General features: G+C 39.8%; 1 protein-coding gene across 1 annotated transcript in view; it reads right to left on the bottom strand.

The window, feature by feature from the left end:
• Positions 1-20,560, bottom strand: part of TMEFF1 (transmembrane protein with EGF like and two follistatin like domains 1) — a 75,253-nt gene extending 54,693 nt beyond the window's left edge. The window contains exon 1 of the mRNA XM_034664208.1: positions 20,288-20,560. Coding sequence (XP_034520099.1) covers positions 20,288-20,483 — 196 coding nt within the window. The 5' untranslated portion in view covers positions 20,484-20,560. The remainder of the gene's footprint in view (positions 1-20,287) is intronic.
• Positions 20,561-20,566: the final 6 nt, after the last annotated feature.

The raw sequence follows: 20,566 nt of genomic DNA, 5'->3' as shown, positions 1-20,566 counted from the left end.
GAATAAACTTGCAGGGCACCGGGGGGGACAATTTGGGGGAGCTAGAGGTCCTACATTAATAGGTAAGGGTAAAAGTCATGAAGTTCTGATTACACTGGTTATTAGTCATGTTTTATTTTATGCCTGTCCTGTCATTAAATTCATGTTATTTTCATGAGTATTAATGTGTCATTAAATGTAATTATTTAGTTAATCAGGAAACAAGTATCTACTGTATATCTAATACTATGCTAAGAAATTGGGACACACAGAAAAATATATAACAGAGAGCCGATGATCTTGCTAACATACGGAACAATTAGTGATGAATTCAATATAGTCTATAAGGAGGAAATGCTGTTGTACAGGCTATGGTTGCTCTAGGAATTTCAAGAAGGAGATAAAAACGGATTTGAAGCAGAGGATGCAGTGTCAAAGATGGCAAGACTTGCACTGACTTTGAAAAATTAGTAAGACTTTTTGGCTGACTATAAAACTGACATAGGATTAAAAAAAACTAATGTAGGATCACTATACAGAATTTAGAAACAACATTTAACAGTAAAGAATATTTTAGGGGCGCCTGGGTGGCTCGGTTGGTTAAACGTCTGCCTTCAGCTCAGGTCATGACCTTGGGGTCCCGGGATCAAGCATCATGTGAGCGGGGTTCCCTGCTCAGTGGGGAACCTACTTCTTCCTCCCCCTCTACCTCTTCCCCCTCCCCCACTCGTGCACAGGTGCCCACACACTTTCTCTCTCTCTCAAATGAAATATTTTTTAAAAAATTAAAATAAATAAAAGAATGTTTTAACTGCCCACAACATATAATACTGAAAGAGAATGTTCTTATCTAGAAAAATAATTTAAGTGAAAGTAGAGATACAGTAAATAAATAGTACACATAAATATTAATATTGGTGGTTCCCTAACCACACTCCTTATGAAAACTGGTGTCCTAGAGTGTACCTTCATTAAAATCAAATAATTTCATTTTCTCATTTGCAAGGGGAAAAAAGTCAATGGAAAGAGTTTTCTCATTTTAAAAGCTTTTTCCACATATATCTTAAACTTCCAATATCTGAGATTACTTCCTTGCTAGTTATCAACAAAACTAATGTTCCACAAATAAGTAAAGAATATTAATAGGAAAATTCCAGGTATTTTATTAGAACACAAGATTGTGAATGTCACAAGTTCATGAATGTACATTTTAAATAATTTTGTTACTATGGCAGTCACAGCTAATTGCTTACCCTGGATCCATTCTTACTTTGTAAGAACCCCGAATTTGTTCAGGGAAGCAAGGTGCTCAGCTAAATAATCTGTATTTCCCAGACTCCCTTGCAATGTACTACAGTTCATACATAAGCACTGTCACTTCCTCCTTCATTCTTCCACTCTTTGTCCTGCCTAAGTTTGTAGTAGCCATCTTACATGCACAAAGATGACAGCTACAAGCTAAGATGGTAGACCAGAAGGACAAAGAGAGAATTACAGGGTCATCACACCAACCCTGTATTTCACCCATTCAGACTCGTTGTTATAGGAAATAAACGAACACATAAATAAATAAAGCCCTTATCATTTAAGCCACTATTGGTCAGGTCACTGATACATGTAGTAAAACACAAACCTGACAAACTGCATAAAAATTTAATTAAGATAAATATTCATAAGCAAAAGTCTTAAATAATTTGGTGCTACATCACCGTCCATATGATACATTTATCAAGAGCATCATGACTTCCTGGTATTCTTATTTCTCTCACAAATTTGAAAATCAATGCCTAAGCTCAAACTCAGTACAGAAGGAATTCTATTTTGGGATCATCTTCTGAATGTTATTTCTTTTCAAGTATTCAATATAGTACCAGGCATCAAGAGGGCACTCTACTACCTGTCAATGACGATGATGATTACACAGCAGCCTTCCTGAACCCAAAATGGAAACTCAGCAGAATAGATGAACTATTTCTAAGGCCCTCAAAAATCAATTCCCCAAATAGAAATATTTTACACAAAGAACTCAGAACAGTGGCTCACAAAAAAATATTTTGCTACGGTGCAAATGTGCCCATCACACAATTTTCTAAATGTAAAACTTGTCTCAATGTTAAGATCTCAAAGCTGGGAAACAATACACATTAGAGGAAGGAACCCTACTCACTGTGAACCTGAGCTGTCCAAGTCCCTAACTTTCAGCAGCACTAACTAGGTTTGGGCTACAGTTCAAAATGAGATTCCCTTAGCCCTCCAGAATGATATGACTTTTCTACCACCCCTCCATTAAACAGAAGGTAGTCCGGGGAATCTTATAAGATAGCTAACATCAATGGAGAGCCAAAAATGAAAAAACTTTGCAAGATGTTACGATAGAATTCAGGGCTTCTCAAACTCAACACTACTGACATCTTGAGTTAGATAATTCTTGGATACATGGGGCTATCCTGTTCACTGGAGGATGTTTAACAACATCTCTGGCCTCTATCCACTAGATGTCAGCAGGACCATCCCAGCTTTAACAAACAAAAATGTCTCCAGACATTACCAAATGTCCACTGGGGAGTAAAATCACCCTCTGCTGAGAACCACTAACAAAGATGACCAAAGCCTTGATTAAAGGCTTTACATTTAATTCTCTAACGTAATCACTATTAAAAAAATGAGTCAAATAAATAGCAGTCTCCAAGATCTCTGAACATTACCACAGCTATTTTCCATTTCAATAGAGGGATCCAAATACATTGCGTTCAAATTTATGTCAAGTCCTGGGTCAGAGTGAGTGCCCCTCCTTTAATAATGCCTCAACCCAGGGGCGCCTGGGTGGCTCAGTCGCTAAGCATCTGCCTTCAGCTCAGGTCATGATCCCAGGGTCCTGGGATCGAGCCCCGCATGGGGCTCCCTGCTCAGCAAGAAGCCTGCTTCTCCCTCTCCCACTCCCCCTGCTGGTGTTCCCTCTCTTGCTGTGTCTCTGTCAAATAAACAAATAACATTTTTTAAAAAAATAAAAAATAATGCTTCAACCCGTAGCAAGCTTGGCTTCCTCTCCCTTCCTATCAAAGTTCTACCAAAAGTCAACAGAACCTCCTATTTTAAAGATTCCACAACCTTTTTCTTAGCCTTCCAACTCTTTCAGTGGCCTTTCTACAGAAGCTGATACTCCTGGCCTCCCCTTCCAACCTAATAATCTTGATTATTCCAACTCTCCGACCACTTCTCATTTAGTCACTCCTCTTCCCTTCTCTTACTGCTCAGTCCATGTCCACAGCCCTCTTTGAGAACTTATCTCTAACTGAACCAACTCTCCAGGGAACCAAAGTATGCTGTTCTCTGTAGAACATACCAATCAATGCCCATGGCACAATAAATCTCCAAGGCTACTAGGCCACTCTCTAGAACACTCATCAGTATTTCAGTTCCAAGCAGGGGAGTTGCTCTTGTGCTTTATGCAGCCCATGTATTTGTTATTGGAATTATGTGGTTTCAACATTTCATAAGAACGAAAATAAACTGTGATGAAAACAAAATTGAACGCTACATCAAGACTTAAGGTGAGCTGCTTTTAAAAAGATGCTATTGCATTACGTACAGGTGAGAGAAAAATCTAGAATTCCGCATCCACAAATCTTTAAGTTCCTTTTTAAAGAGATTAAAACTGGAATTTGTAACCAATGTACGGTTATTCAAGAAAGTGGAAATCCCAACTATTCTCAAAGAAAAATTCTGGGCCTTCTTTCAAAATAGTTTTTAATAGGGGTGACTGGGTGGCTTAGTCAGTTAAGCGTCCAACCCTTGATCTTGGCTCAGGTCATGATCTTAGGGTTGTGGGATCGAGCTGCATGCTGGACGTGCAGTCTGCTTAAGATTCTCTCTCTCCCTCTCCCTACCCCACCCCTGCTCACTCCCTAAAAATTAAAAAAAAAATTGTAAAAATCAAAATAGTATTTAATAAATCTATATATTTATGTTTTTAAGTTCAAATAAAATGCTACATAATTTATAAATTATTTTTTGTGACTCCCCACTTTAAATAACTTTCTTGATTAACCAACTAACTACAAGAACCTTAAGGCACCAAGACAAGAGGGCTCCTACTATGTACAACTATGTTCTGCCCTCAGCCACCCCACTGTGTCCTGTCAACTTGCTTTGTCTCTCTTAGCATTCTCATCCACTTGCACCACTTCGAGTCTTCAAACCTGCTTTTTGGGGAACCTCAGTGGCTCAGATGGTTAAGCATCTGCCTTCAGCTCGGGTCCTGGATCCCAGGGTCCTGGGATTGAGTCCCCTATCGGATTCCCCACTCAGCGGGGAGTCTGCTTCTTCCTCTCTCCCTCCCTCTTCCCCTGCTTGTGCTCTCTCTGTCTCTCTTTCTCAAATGAATAAATAGTCTTAAAAAAAAAAAAACCTGCTTTTCCCCAACCATATTAAAGCCGTCTCATGGGCCATTTCCAGTCCTCAGAGCTGCAGAGGGAAAGTCCTATAATGAATGCGAAGTACTTATCAACGTGTGGGAATCTTTAGTTCATCTTTAGTTGATTCCTTATCGACTCCCCACAGGACATGTTCAAACTCTTTACCTTGTTCTTAGTTCTTAAGAATAACCTCATTTCGGGGCGCCTGGGTGGCACAGCGGTTAAGCATCTGCCTTCAGCTCAGGGCGTGATCCCGGTGTTATGGGATCGAGCCCCCACATCAGGCTCTTCTGCTGTGGGCCTGCTTGTTCCTCTCCCACTCCCCCTGCTTGTGTTCCCTCTCTCGCTGGCTGTCTGTCTGTCAAATAAATAAATAAAATCTTTAAAAAAAAAAAAAAAAGAATAACCTCATTTCAATGGGTTTATACACATGTCTAGATGTTAACGGTATTTGGGAAAACCTTTCCTTTTTTAGAAAAACATACCAATCCAAACTGACAGGACCCCAATCTCTACACTGAGAACAGCAGAAATATTTGAAATATTTAAATAATTAAAATATCCCACACCAGAAAATGGTGTGGTACAGCCATGGGATACTGCAGTGCTATTTAAAAGGTTGTCTATATTAAGGGGCAATATGGAAATATGCTAATAAATGTCAAGTGAATAAGCAGAAAACAAAACTATACAGATGCACTAAGATTATGTATAAAAAACACATACAGGAAAACCCAGCCAGGAAAAAAAAAATGGTAAAACGACTATGTTTACACCAGTTGAACAATGGATGATTTTCTCTTTTCAAGTTTCCATACTGGTTACGTTTAATACAAGAAAAAAATGTGATTTCAAATACAATCCCAGAGACAGTTTGCTACATAATGAACAAAGCACTAGTTTGAGGGTTGACAAGGGCCAGATTCACATGCTAGTTCTTCACCTTTTAGAATAATTACATCTTCCCTTCCCTATATATTGTATTGGTTAGATGGGTACTAAAGAGCCACAGTGCCTAGAACAAGTAGGTATACAACAAAAATTTTCTTTCTTTCTTTCTCCAGACCAATCTAAGGGACACCTTTAATGACACAAATCACTGAAAATACATTTCAGGGTAAAAATCAAAAAGTAGGGGCGCCTGGGTGGCGCGGTCGTTAAGCGTCTGCCTTCGGCTGAGGGCGTGATCCCAGAGTTCTGGGATCGAGTCCCACATCAGGCTCCTCCACTAGGAGCCTGCTTCTTCCTCTCCCACTCCCCCTGCTTGTGTTCTCTCTCTCTGTCAAATAAATAAATAAAATCTTAAAAAAAAATCAAACAGTAGATTTAGTAAATGTTGACTTGAGTCTAAGCAATGAGAGAAACTGGAAATTAAATTATCTTCAACTTGTTTATTAACCATATTATATTAGTTATTTTCTACCATAAAGATATGAGACAAAATAAACTGTACTCAGTATTTTATGATACAAAAACAAAAGCAGTTTACCTTAATATTAAAAAGCATTAACGGCAGAGATGACTAAAACTCTCTAAGCTATATTTAACAAAAGAAATTTCACATATGCCACACAATTATCTGACTCCGACTCCCATGCTACATACTACTGCCAAGCTACCCTTTGTTAAGTACCACTCTGAAAGTGTCAGTCCTCCACCCAACACCTACACTCATTCCCTGCTGCCTCCATTCTAAATGCCTCTGCTTCGGGCAAGGTGATGGGGAGGATGGTCTACTGCAGGATCAGAAAGAAGACCCAGATCCCAAACTGGGTATTAAAGGTACTCAGGGTCTTCCCAGTCCTACGTAGTCCTAATCATAGATTCCAAACTGCAATACTCTCTCCTACTCCTTTTTCTGACGAACTTGGCAAACCTGTGTGTTTTCCCTCTTGCAGATCCATAAACTGTTATACTGCAGTTATTAAAAAGAATGATGAAGAATCTCTGTATTTCCTGACATAACATATTAAGTTTTTTTAAAAGGCAGACTTTTTTAAATGTATGACACAAACTATTTCTTAAAGCCTATATACAAAAATCTGAAAAGTATATACATGAAAATATGAACCACAGTTATCTCTTGGTGGAATTTGAGCTTTCTTCTTTATTTGTATTTTTCTGAATTGTCTGAGTTTTATAATGAACTTGTATTATTTTTTAAGTCAGATAAAACAAATATGTGCTACCGCATGTAAGAATCTTGAAAAAAATTATGTTAGGTGAACAAAGCCAGGCACAAAAGGCCACATATTGTATGATTCCATTTATATGAAATGTCCAGAATAAGTAAATCCAATAAGACACAGAGTCTCTATACGGTTGTCAGAGAATGGGAGCAGAGAAGTATTGGGGCTGACTGTTAATAAGTATGGAAATTCTTTTTGGAGTGATGGAAATGTTCTATAATTATATAGCAGATAGCAGTGATGGTTATACAACATATTGACATATTAAAAACCACTTAACTGTATACTTTAAAATGGTAAACTTTACATTATGTGAATTACGTCTCAATAAAAAACAAAAATAATTTTAAAATCGTATAAAACTCTATTAAATTTTGAAAAAAATGAAAGAAAAATGAGCAAGCATTATCACTTGATATCTAAGAGGCAGGCCCTAGGACAACACTGCCTAGATCAGTACCCTGGCTCTGTACTTACCAGCTCTGTGACCTTAGTACTTTACCACTCTCTACCTCTATTCCCTCATCTGTAAAATGGGGACAATAAAAGTACCTATCTCATAATGTTGGCAGAGAATTAAACAAAGATATGGAAAGCACTCAGAGTACTGCATGACACATCATAAGTGCTATACTGTTAGCTTTTTTTTATGATTATTATACCAGCACTGCAGAAGGTATGGAAAATGAGCACTCAAACCAACCATAAGAGTGTAAATTGGAAGAACTTCTCACGGAATAATGTGGCAGTATATAATGAAGTTTTATAAACCTTTATCCTTTAATCCAATAATTCTATTCTAGGAAATTATAATAAGGACAGAAGAAAAAAACATATGTATGCGTACATGATTGTTAACAACAGCATTTTTTATAACAGCAAAGTAGAAAATGGCCTAAGTATCCATCTGTTGGGAATTAAATAAATGATTGATGAAATACTATGCAGACATTAAAGTATGTAGTAGAAACACATATATTGATATGGAAAGACCAAGATCCACTATGAAGTGAAGAAAAGAAGGTTATAAAACTATAACTATGGCTACAATCCAACTTTATATTTTACAACATACACATGTTTACATGTGTATTTTAAGATTTTTGCAAGTACAATTAGCACATTTCCTCCATCAAAATTTTTTAAATATAAATAAATAAATCTAAACACAATATCGCCTTCTGGCTCAATTTCTAACCACTATTCCTTAGTGTCTGCAACACTAAGTGAATAGGCAGTAGCCAAAATTCAGGAAAGTCCCAGGATCAAGCCCTGCATCAGGCTGCCTGCTCACCAGAGAGCCTGCTTCTCCCTCTGCCCCTCACCCTGCTCGTGCTCTCTCTCGCTCTCTCAAAAAAAGGACTTCACAAAACTCTGCTGCATTAGGAAGAGTTCCAGACTTGCAGTTCCAATTATTTGATTAAATAACTCTATGGTATTGGGCAAGCACTATGTCTCTCCCCAGTTCCCTGGAGTAAAAATGGGTATAATAATCTCCCATAGGATTTCAAGGAATAAATGAGATCTTTACAAAAGAGCAATGGAAACTATACAATAGGATATTTTTTCTCTTTAGTTGAAACAATCAAAACCAAAACTTAACCTTTTTTTTTTTTAAAGATTTTATTTATTTATTTGAGAGACAGAGCACAAGCAGGAGAGGGGCAGAGGTAAGGGCCAAGAAGACTTCCCACTGAACAGGGAGCCCCACACAGGACTTGATCCCAGGACCCTGGGATCATAACCTAAGCCAAAGTTAGATGCTTATCTGATTGAGCCACCCAGGTGCTCCCAAAACCAAAACTTTAAAAAGACACAATCACAACCCTGGGAAACTCTTGTAAAATAGTGAAGAATTAAAAAAAAAAATTCCCTAGATCTAATTGAGTGGTAATTAGGAAATACTTATGATCTGAACTTGAAGAAGGGAACAATAAGGTAAACACACAGCACCATCTAAAAAAAATACCTTAAACCACTTTAAAGAGAAAAAAGTATGAAAAAAATGAATATGGGATACTAAACACAGACTAAAATGACTTATAAACAACGAGGAATCTAAATGTATTATATAGTCCATAAACAACAGAACTGATACAGAAATATCAGCAGTTTAGATTCACTTCCAAAACAGTATTAGATGAAAGCTAAAAGGGAAAATACACTAAACTTAAAAATCCCAAAGGAGGAGACTGTGGGTGGCTCAGTTAGTTGGGCATCTGCCTTCAGCTTGGGTCATGATCCCAAGGTCCTGGGATAGAGTCGCCAGTTGGGCTCCAGGCTCAGCAGGGAGTCTGCTTCTCCCTATGCCACTTTCCCTGCTCATGAGCTCGCACTCGTGCTCTCTCCTGCAAAAATAAATACATAAAATCTTTAAAAAAAATAGAGTTCAAATTTTTTGTGGGATAAAAATGAAGTAATTTCAGCATAAACATTAAGATATTATACGGGAGAATGGCAATCAGCACAAATTTCTTTATATTTTTCCATATTCCTCAAATTCTTTATATCGAACAAATACTGCCCTTATAACAACAACAACAACAAAAAAGGTGTGGTTTTTTCTTTTTTCCTTTTAACCACGGAAGTGAAAAACTCAGAATGCCTGCACAAAAATAAGAGAAATGGAACCGTGGCTGAAAACATAATACCTGCCAAAGTTTCTGAAGGCAGAAGAATGTGTTAAGAACTTCAGAACCTAAAATGAGTTTTCAAAAAATGATGAGACGACTGAGCGGTGAAAAATACATGACACCTGTAAAAAAGAAATCTATTCAAATAGTAACAAAGGATTAACAGTAAAGCATCTAATAAACTGAAAGCAAATACTGAAGGAATTTTAAGATTTAAACAGAATTTCAAAGTGCGGGGCGCCTGGGTGGCACAGCGGTTAGGCGTCTGCCTTCGGCTCAGGGCGTGATCCTGGCGTTATGGGATCAAGCCCCAACATCAGGCTCTTCTGCTATGAGCCTGCTTCTTCCTCTCCCACTCCCTCTGCTTGTGCCCTCTCTCTGGCTGTCTCTATCTCTGTCGAATAAATAAAAAATAAAATATTAAAAAAAAAAAAAAGAATTTCAAAGTGCATGAGAAGAGAATGTATGCCAACTCTTAAATGCCTCATTTATCCCATGAGAGAAGCTAATAATGGAACTAATTGTAGGAATAATGAAAATAGTTCTATTAAAACAATGTTTCTAGGGGCGCCTGGGTGGCACAACGGTTAAGCGTCTGCCTTCGGCTCAGGGCGTGATCCCGGCATTATGGGATCGAGCCCCATTTCAGGCTCTTCCGCTAGGAGCCTGCTTCTTCCTCTCCCACTCCCCCTGCTTGTGTTCCCTGTCTCGCTGGCTGTGTCTATCTCTGTCGAATAAATAAATAAAATCTTAAAAAAAAAAATGTTTCTAACCATGAAAAAGAGGTGGGAGAGGGGAGAAGGAGGAAGGGGATAAATGGGTTGACATTATCTCCCAATCCAGCTTAAAAGAAAGTAAGAATTTAAATTCAATTAAAGAAACTACATATACAAGGGAAATGAGGGATTTAAAAAAATGAAATGGTTGGTTATAATAAAAAAAGACAGTAATGAGTGTCGACCAGGATATGGAGAAACTGGAACCCTCACACATTGCTGGTGAAAATGTAAAATTGTGCAGCCACTTTGAAGTACAGTTTGGCAGGGGATCAAAATGTTAAACGTAGGGTCTACCATATGACCCAGCAATTCTACTCCTAGGTATAAACCCAAGAGAATTGAAAACATATGTCCACACATAAACTTGTACATGAATGTTCACAGAAGCATTATTCACAATAGCCAAAAAGAAGAAAATAATCCAAATGTCCATCAGCTAATAAATGGATAAACAAAACATAGTATGCATGTATATCCATGTAATTTGACATTATTCAAACATAAAATGGGTACTGACGCTTGCTACATGGATGAACCTTGAAAATACGCTAAATGAAAGAAGCTAACACAAAAGGCCACATTTTGTATGACTCCATGTAAATGAAATGTCCAAAATAGGCAAATATACAGCAAAAGGTACATTAGGGGCTGCCTAGAGCTGGAGGACTGGGGTTTGGGGAGAGAACGCTAAAGAGTATGGAGTTTCTTTGGAGTAGGATAAAAATGTTCTACAACTGATTGTGGTGATGGTTGTACAATCTTTTGTCTGTACTATTAAAAATACTGGATTATACACTTAAAAAAATGATGATGATGGAGGGTAGCACAAATATCATAATTACTTCATTTAATGTAAGTGGGTGAATGCTTACAAAAACAGTCTACATCTGTATTGGGAAAGAAATTCCAACATTTAAAAACTAAAAGACAAACACAAATCCAGAAAAGGATGGACATCATTATGACTTCCGCAGATACTTTTTTGTTTTTGCTTTTGAGAGAGAGAGAGAGAAGGCACATACATGCGAGTGGGGTAGGGTGGGGTGGGGGGTGGAATCCTAAGCAGTCTCCACGCTCAGTGTGGAGCCCCACACCATGTTCCATCCCATGACCCCAAGATCACGATCTGAGCTGAAATCAAGAGTCAGTCACTTAAGCAACTGAGCCACCCAGGCACCCCTACAGGAGATACTTTAAATCTCCCCCACACAAAAATAAAAGTACAACAAAAAATGAAATAAATCAAATTCAATGCATATGTCCCACAGAGAATAACAAAAATATAAGAAAAACTGAAAAACTATGCAAAATAAACCTACTATCATTGTAATTGGAGACTTCACTATTTCATTAACAGGAGATGACAAAACAAAGAATTTAAAAGTACGGAAATTATATAAAACATAAATTAAACTATTCCCCTTGGTAGGACCCAACCTGGCAGAATCAGGTTCAGGAAAAAAGATTTAGACAGACAGATACATAGGGATAGATATAGAGAGAGACTCCAATAAGGCAAATGTGGTAAAATCTTAACAACTGGGAAACCTTGGCATATTATTGAATTTTTCTCTAAGTTTGGAATTAATTCAAATTTAAAAAATTTTAAGTAAAATTAATAGTTATATAACAGGGGATTAAGGAGCCAAGGATGTAACACTTTCTTTCCTGGACTACAAGGATAAGACACAAAATTTGTTCTCCTACTGGAATGCAGAAAGACACCTAATTTTAATACAAAAAGCTACAAATTCTATGACCCATTCTTAAACCATAATGCAAAACCACAAAACAAAGTATCTGTAACATATCCACACGTACATGTTTTATAAAAATGATGAGAGGAATTTTACCTGAAATGCCTCTCATGGTAAGGAAAAAGGCACATAATGATCAGCTGCCACCTAAAGAATGTGGAAAGAAGAAAAAAGGGAAAGGTAGTACTAAGACATAAAATTAATAAAAGAAAAATAGATATGATAAAAACATCAGAGAACACTTCAAGGAAAATGGTATAAACAGAAATAGCAGGGTAGCTTTCAAATATGAAGAGGCAGAAGATGGATTCAAGAAAAGGGTTGAGAAGGAAAAGAATGGAGTACAGTGGAAGTTGCAAAGAGCATTGGCAGGAGAGGTGCTCAGGGCTGGGGACTGCAGAAATAAGGATTTGCATCCAACTTGGTCATGGTGAAAAACAGGAATTAGGAAAGAAATATACACCAATTTGACATTCCTCCAACAGGCTCTCCATCTCAAATTAAAAGCATCACACTTCACACCACCTCCTACAGTACAAGATCCAGAAGCTAAGGGAGAAAAAGATCAATGAAAGCCTAGCTGGGCAGGGATTGGCAAAGAGAAGTGCTCACGCCCCACTGGACAGCTCTGGCTGACTTCTGCCATGTAGAAACAAGAGCCCAATGTTGCCAATACCTCCATAGTTGAGAAGGGAAGACCATAATTAAGACTTTTAAGTGAAACCTCCGGATTTTCAATGGTTAGCAATCAATGCAATTTTTAAAAAACACTGTGCAGGCCAAACAAGGGCTCTCAGTTCTCCCCATATCCACTGTTGTTCTCCGTCACTGTGCTCCCAGTCTCTTTTCTTCTCCCCATCACCTTCACCAATGACAGCCTTTGCGTTCTAAAACCATGATGTCACTCAAATCCTTTAAGTTTCCCTTTGTCTTCAGAGCAAGTGCCAAATCTTCGGCACAGCCTTCAAGGCCTTCCACTAATGTGGCGATGTGTGACCCATCTCCTGCTTTAATCCCACACCCCAATATCCCAAAAGATTCCCTTCACTACCCCATCTCTTGTGCCTTTTCTATCATCATTCCCTGGGCCTAGAATACCTACCCTTCCCAGCTCTCCTCGGTTTCTATGTTCATTCAGTTATTCATTCCACAAATAAATATGTAAGGGGCACCTAATTTTGTGCCAGACACTATTCTAGGCACAGTCAATAGAGCAGTGAACAAAACAGACAAAAATCCCTGCCCTCTCGGAGCTACACAGAGGAGACAGATAATAACATGTAGAGTAGGTCACCATAGGAAAAGATGCTATGGAACAGAAAAAAAGACTACGGTGGGAGAGGGGCAGAGGGGATGGAAGGTGGAAAAGGCTGTAATTTTAAGGAATCATCTTGAAAGTGACATTAGAGACTTGAAGGAGCTGAGTGGATAAATAACTGGGATAAGAAGGTTCCAGGCAAAAGGAATAGTAACAGCAAAGCCCTCAGGCAAAAGTGTGCCTCCTGTTTCAGGCTGACATTCTACTCTGCCTATAAGGCCCAACTGAGTGCCACTCACTCAGGGAGACTGTTTTTTGATTCCTACAAATCAGAATTATTTAATCCTTCAACACCATACTTGTATCTTCCTTAGGGCACCTGAAAAGTGAAAAAAAATATGAGTGACCCCTGATCAATTAATCAAGAGTCAGGTAGAAAATCATTTAAAATGAGACCTACATATTTTGAGCTTCACACATATAAACATGTATTTCCTTATGTAGCACCAAAACCTTTGGGTCTACCAAATGCAGTTCCCTCCTTTCTTGGATAAACTACACCTATAACCTATTACAATGTCCATTTTTCTTTCCTTTAAAGTAAAAGGGAGACGTAAAAATACCTGAAATTTTTATAAGAGCAGAATCTTTCCAGAGATTTATAAGGTTCCCCCAATCTGTTTCAGTTGTCTTAACCACAATCTAATTCCTTAAAAGACAATTCTCTCAGCCTCTAACCTTTATCAAGTCTTTCCAAAGCATTTCATAAAAAAGCAATTGCATTAATATTGCAGCAATTTGAGTAATTTTTATTAATTTATACTCAAAGGCCACTGGTATAAGTAAGTTTGAGAATAAACACAAATGATTCTTTCTTGGTAAACAGAGAAATAAAGGATACACAGGCAAACTAGAGCTAACCTACCAGCTTAAGAATCTGTATGCTGTGGGAATTGGTTAGTATGGTTTACTAACGGAATGTCTAAACCAAAATGTTAAAATCAAGCCCAGCAAAGGATCTGAATAGACATTTCTCCAAACAAGATACATAAATAGCCAATAAGTACATAAAAATGTGCTCAACATCATTAGTCATTAGGGAAATGCAAATCAAAATCACATTGATATACAACTTCACACCCACAAGGATGACTATAATCAAAAAGACAATAAGAAGTGTTGGCCAGGATATGGGGAAATTGGAACCCTCATTGCTGGTGAAAATGTATAATGGTATAGCTGCTTTAGAAACAGTTTGGGTGTTCCTCAAAATGTTAAACATGGAGTTACCACATGACTCAGAAATTTTATTCCTAGGTATACACCCTAGAGAATTGAAAACATATGTCCACACAAAAACGTCCACATGAATGTTCACAGCAGCATTATTCATAACAGATGAAAAGTGGAAACAACCCAAATGCCCATCAACTGATGAACAGACAGACAAAATGTGGTATGTATCCATAAAATGGAATAGTATGCAACCATAAAAAGCACTGACATTCTGACACGTGCTACAACACAGACGAACTTTGAAAACATTATATTAAGTGAAGGAAGCCAATCACAAAAGGCCACATGTTGTATGATTCCATTTATATGCAATGTCCCAAAAGGCAAATCCATAGAGACTGAAAGTAGATTAGTAGTTGCCAGGGGTTGTAAGGAGAGAGGAATGTGACATGACTGTGACTGTTCATGGATATGGGTTTTCTTTTTGGGGTGATGAAAATGTTTTGTCATTAAATACTCAAGATGGGTATACAACTTTGTGAATATATTTAATTGTACACCTTTTAAAAATTCCAATGCTGTCAGTGTTCAATAAATGCTTATTAATGGGGGGGGGTGAGAGAAAGCCCAGGTGTATTAATTAGAAATTTCTTCATATAGATTTATAAGAGGCTAACTACTTCTGTTAGAATATAAAGCCCTTGGAGGCAGGGATGGCCTGTCATTTATTTCCCTTAACATCTAACATATTGGAGTATCTAAAGCAGGTACTCAATCAAGGTTCAATAAATGAATTAATAAATACCCACATATTACATACCAGGGATCTAGAAGTCCTGATCGAAATTCCACACAGATTTTTAAAAATTCACTTTTTAGTCCCCCAAATCCTGAATTGCCACTAAGAAGGCATGTCTCTTAATTTGAAGTTTATACCATCTGTACCATCCCTACCACCATTCCTGAGGACCCACTTCTAACTTCTGTGACATTTTTAAAACCTAGTTCAAATTCTCCACCTTGTATCTATCACCAAATGTCACTTACTGGTCTCTCAGTAGGTTTTCCCACTTGTTTAACCACATTCCCTAAGACAGAAATGCTCACATGTTTAGCCTCATCTGTTCTTTTCAAACAACCAAGAGTCAAAAAGAAACATCGTCATTACCTTCATGTTACAAATGAGAAAAAAAATGCCATGTTTAAGATCACCTGGGCCCTTAAGTTCAAAGTTCATCTTTCTTCACATAAATCATGTATTTCCAAATTTTTTCTCTTTGGATGAACAGGGAACTTTCTGGTAAGTTAGATTTTAAAAGAATAAATACAAATAAGATATAAAACACCAAAGCAGTAATTATAAAGTCCAGAATGACTGAGAGCTGAGGCACGAGGACAAAAAAGGTTTGTTTAGAAAAAGAAGAAATAGGGGCGCCTGGGTGGCACAGCGGTTAAGCATCTGCCTTCGGCTCAGGGCGTGATCCTGGCGTTGTGGGATCGAACCCCACATCAGGCTCCTCCGCTGGGAGCCTGCTTCTTCCTCTCCCACTCCCCCTGCTTGTGTTCCCTCTCTCGCTGGCTGTCTCTATCTCTGTCGAATAAATAAATAAAATCTTTAAAAAAAAAAAGAAAAAGAATAAACAAAGGGCCCACTGCTTTGGGAAGATGTTGTAATATCAAGAGATGATAAGGACAAATACAGACCCATGCAGTTTCTTCTTTGCTCTGGTAATCTTCATCAAGGAGCCTGATCTTGAAGGGCAGAACTCTGACAAAAGGAAGCTAACATCTGAGGTAAGTGCCATGAAGAAAGGATAGTAACAGAATACAGAGCTAGTTCAAAAGAATTTGCATTCTGATTGACTTATTTCACTTAGCATAATACCCTCTAGTTCCATCCACGTAGTTGCAAATGGCAAGATTTCATTTTTTTGATGGCTGAGTAGTCAATCAGAGAAAGACAATTACCATATGATCTCACTCATATGTGAAATTTAAGAAACAAAACAGAGGATCATAGGGGAAGAGAGGAAAAAATAAAACAAGATGAAATCAGAGAGGGAGACAAACCATGAGAGATTCTTAATCACAGGAAACAAACTGAGGATTGCTGGAGGGGAGGGGATTGGGGGATGGGGTAACTGGGTGACGGGACATTAAGGAGGGCACGTGATGTACTGAGCACTGGGTATTATGTAAGACTGATGAATCACTGACCTCTACCTCTGAAACTAATAATATATGTTAATTAATTAAATTTAAATTAAAATAAAATAAAACAAAATAAATCCCACAGGACTGTGAGAAACCCAAGGGCAGGGAACCTCTTTTCTTGAACTTTTTATTAGGTATAATGCTGTGCCCAATTCAGAATAAAAAAGAAAAATGAATGAATGGGAAAAAAAAAAAAGAATCTGCATTCTGATCTAAACAAATCACACTCCATGATACTGAAAAAACTTTTAGCTCTGACTGCTGATTATCTAAGCTATCTTGACAAGATGCCAGAAGACCAGAAATGAAGGAATGCATGCTCAATTTTCAAAAAAGGAGAAATGTCAATCCAGAAAAACACCTATGGGTAAACTTGCCATGTATCCCCTGAAAAAGTCTAGAATGGATAAATACATTTTTGAACACAATCAAAAGTAAAAGCCACCCGGGCTCTTTATTAAGGCAGGCTATACAACATTTGCTATTAGATAGGATTACTAAAAAGAGGAAAAAGGGAGAATGATACAGACATATACATAACCAGTTCTAATAAGATGATCTGGCAGAATCTTTAAATAATAGGCTAGTGAACAAAATGGGAAAATGTTGAACAGCAGAAGGTCTAAAATCTGTTCAACTCTACAAGGAGGATGCATAGCTAGTTGAACATCTGGTTGATTACTGTATTAGAATCAACCAATTCAGAAGGAGGTCTCCAGTAAAATATCACAGAGTTGCATCCTTTTCCATGATCTAGACAACCTCTATTAACTAAATAAAGCCATACACCTGCTCTTTAGATTTGCAAGGGCCAAGATGCTGTGAGTAGCCAAAACACACTAAGCCTGACAGGATCAGACTCCAGAAAGGTCAGAGTAGACTGAAATGATGATCCAAAATTTAAAATGAAGATTAACAGGGACTTAACTATAGGACACAAACTGAGGGTTGTTGGAGGGAAGGTAGGGGGAGGGGATAGGGTAACTGGGTGATGGGCATTAAGGAGGGCACTTGAAGTAATGAGCGGTGGGTGTTGTATGCAACTGATGAAATCACTAAATTCTACGTTGAAACTAATAATACCCTATATGTTAATTAAATTGATTTTTTTTAATTTAAAAAAAAGAAAATTAACAGGAAATCAAGGCCAGCTTTTAGATTTTGAAACTCAAGTATAGGAATAAAGGAATAAACTTCAGTTTATGTGGAAAATACCTAGGTAATAAAAGCAACTACAAAAAAAATCTATGTAAAATCTCAAGATGCATTAATAGATGCACACTATAGTTCTTAAAAAATTATCTTTTTCCATATGAATCACTCCTGGATTTTCATCCTAGAAAGTTAAAACAAGAATCTACAAATATCACTTAGTTAAAACTCTAGCTTTATTTTTTTAAAGCTTTTATTTATTTATTTGAGAGAGAGCAGGAGCAGGGGAGGGAGAGAAAGAAGCAGACTCCCCCGCTGAGCAGGAAGCCTGAGGAGGGGCTCAATCCCAGGACCCCTCGGATCATGACCTGACCCAAAGGAAGATGCTTAGCCAACTGACCCACCCAGGCACCCCAAAACTCTAGGTTTAGACCCAGAGTTATACATATGAATCTTAGCATTAGGAAACATTTTATTTGATAAGCCTAATTTATTGACATGTATATCAATATATCCTTGAAAGAAGGCTAGATATTAACTCCAAGTCCCTTTCTTAATAAAAGAGGAAATTAATAAAAATTAAGTAACTTGCTCCAAATAGCACAGCTGCTTAGCAAGAGCCATGATCTCTAAATCAGTCCCCTTTCCTACATCATGTGGGTTTCCAGCCCTCTGTGTCCTTTCTTAAAAGTTGTATTTTTCACTCAAGAATTAGAAAACATACACAAAAACATCCATCAACACACACTGTATTTTGCTAAGGACAAATTAGCTTAGCAAGAACAAATAATCACAGCACATTAGCCAGTAAAATATTCTGACATGGTGTGATCACTTACAAGTTTGATAACAACAAATATTTGCTACAAAAGGCACTCCAATATACAAATGGTTTTTATTCTTAACCATGAATGTGTGATTATTTATTAAAGCATTATCCCATATCCCACTTAACATTAGAAAAATAAAGTAAAAGTTATTACATGGATGGAAAGCTTTTAATGGACATGCCATTGTTTACAGTGCTCAAATCCCTCCCCCATCTTAAAACACACCATTATGAAAATTACTAAGAGATGTTTAGCCCCTGAAATCTAAACAGCAGACCAAAGGTTTTCTTCACACAGGGTAGCATCTGTGCTGAGCCCTCTTGCTCCCTCCTCACTCCCCCAGAAACAATGCCCCTTCAATAGCCCAAAGGTACAAAGATTGTCTGGCTGGCAGGCAAGTGGATCCCCCGGTGGCCTAAGTCTATCCTCTTTCCCCTCCTCCTCCTTCCCCTCCCACTCCCCACCATGCCTCTTCTCCCGCCCCCTTGGTTTAGAGAAGACAAGTGGAGAATTAAGAATTGATAGAAGGGTAAGTTAGCCAGGCTGTGGCTTATGATCACTACCATCTGCTAGGCCAGCTCCAGGAGGAACCACCCACCCCTAAACCAGACCTGGAAGCTTCTCCTTGCCCCAGGGCTCCTCTGGGACCCCTTTTGAAAGGAAGAAGGAACTTTACTGTCCAGATACCCTCATTGCCAGTCACTTCCATTAGAGCCCCAGCAAGCTCTTTGTTTCCAAGAGCCAGCGGGGGGGGGGGGGCAGGGAGGGGGTCTTGGAGAAGGGGAGAGGTCACTCCCTCGCTCCCGTTGCTGCCAATATCCAGGCCCTCCCGCAAAACATACAAACAGGCGCACAGGATCATTCTCTTTGAACAGGTTCATTCTCTTTGAACAGGTTCCCTCTTTCCACACCACCTTAAAAACCCAGGGTCATACCTAGCTACACAGAGGCACTTCCTGAGATCTAATTACCTCTTTCCATACCCAAACCCTACACAGGATGACTCCCTAGCTCCCTCCCTCTGAATGGACACAAACGGGGTTCACTCCAGGACTTCCACCCTTCTTCCTCAATGCATACCCCAGGGTATATTCCCGAGCCCCACGCAGAACGCACAAATACCCAGGGTCATCTCCTGGGCCAGAGACTTTTCCCTGCTCACATCCACAGATCCCGAGGTCACTCCAAGCCCCCAGAGTCCACCTCTGAACCCAAAGGACATAAACACACACACACACACACACACACACACACACACACACACACACACACTCTTCTACCATCGTCAATCCACGTCCTCTGGGCCACACGTTCCCCTTACCCACAGGATCACTCCAAGACCCCAGTGTCCTAAGAATCTCCCGAGCATATGGTCACTCCCTTGTTTCTCAGGCTCGGCCCCCCCAGCCCCTCACTGTCTCTGTCTCTGTCTCTCTCTCTCTCTCTCTCTCACACACACACAGAGACACAATCCCTGCCTCCCCTGAGCCTTCACAACGCAAACACGCGCTCCCCCGTGCACACCCACGGTCACACCAGGAGCCCCGGCCGGCTTCCCCCGCGGCGCCGGGTCCCGTCCCCACCACCTCACTGCACGCCGGGCCGCTCTCACCCAGACACTCGACACATGGTCGCACGCACGGCCACTCCCCATGCCCAACGCCGGGCCCCGAGCCCACAAGGCACGCTCGCGCCCTGCCCTCCGCCCTCGCTCACCCCCAGGCCCCGCTCTCCCGGAGCCCCGCGCCCCGGCCTTTCCCAGCGGGGCCGACAGGACGGGGAGGGCGGCTGCAGTGGCAGCGGAGAGAAGGAGGGGCCGCAGGGGCGGGCTCCGGCCGCTCCTACCTGAGCAGTTGATGCTCTTGCCTTTGCCGCCGGGACAGTCCCCGCCGCCGCCGCTGCCGCCACCCGGGGGCTGGTTGGACGCGCGGCTCCCGGGCAGAGAGAACGCGAAGAGCAGAAGCACCGACGTGTAGCAGCAGAAGGCGAGCGGGGGCGCGGCAGGCAGCCGAAGCGGCGCCTCAGCGGCCGCGGCGCCCATGGCTGGCGCCCCTGGACGGCGGGAAGCGCAGGGAGCCGCAGGCCCGGGGCATCCAGCCGCGCGCCGGGGAGCCCCGCCGCTGC

The sequence above is a fragment of the Ailuropoda melanoleuca genome, chromosome 7 (assembly GCF_002007445.2).
Source record: "Ailuropoda melanoleuca isolate Jingjing chromosome 7, ASM200744v2, whole genome shotgun sequence".
Classification (NCBI taxonomy): domain Eukaryota; kingdom Metazoa; phylum Chordata; class Mammalia; order Carnivora; family Ursidae; genus Ailuropoda; species Ailuropoda melanoleuca.
Note: the sequence above shows the minus strand (reverse complement) of the source record. Positions and strands in the feature narration are given on the sequence as shown.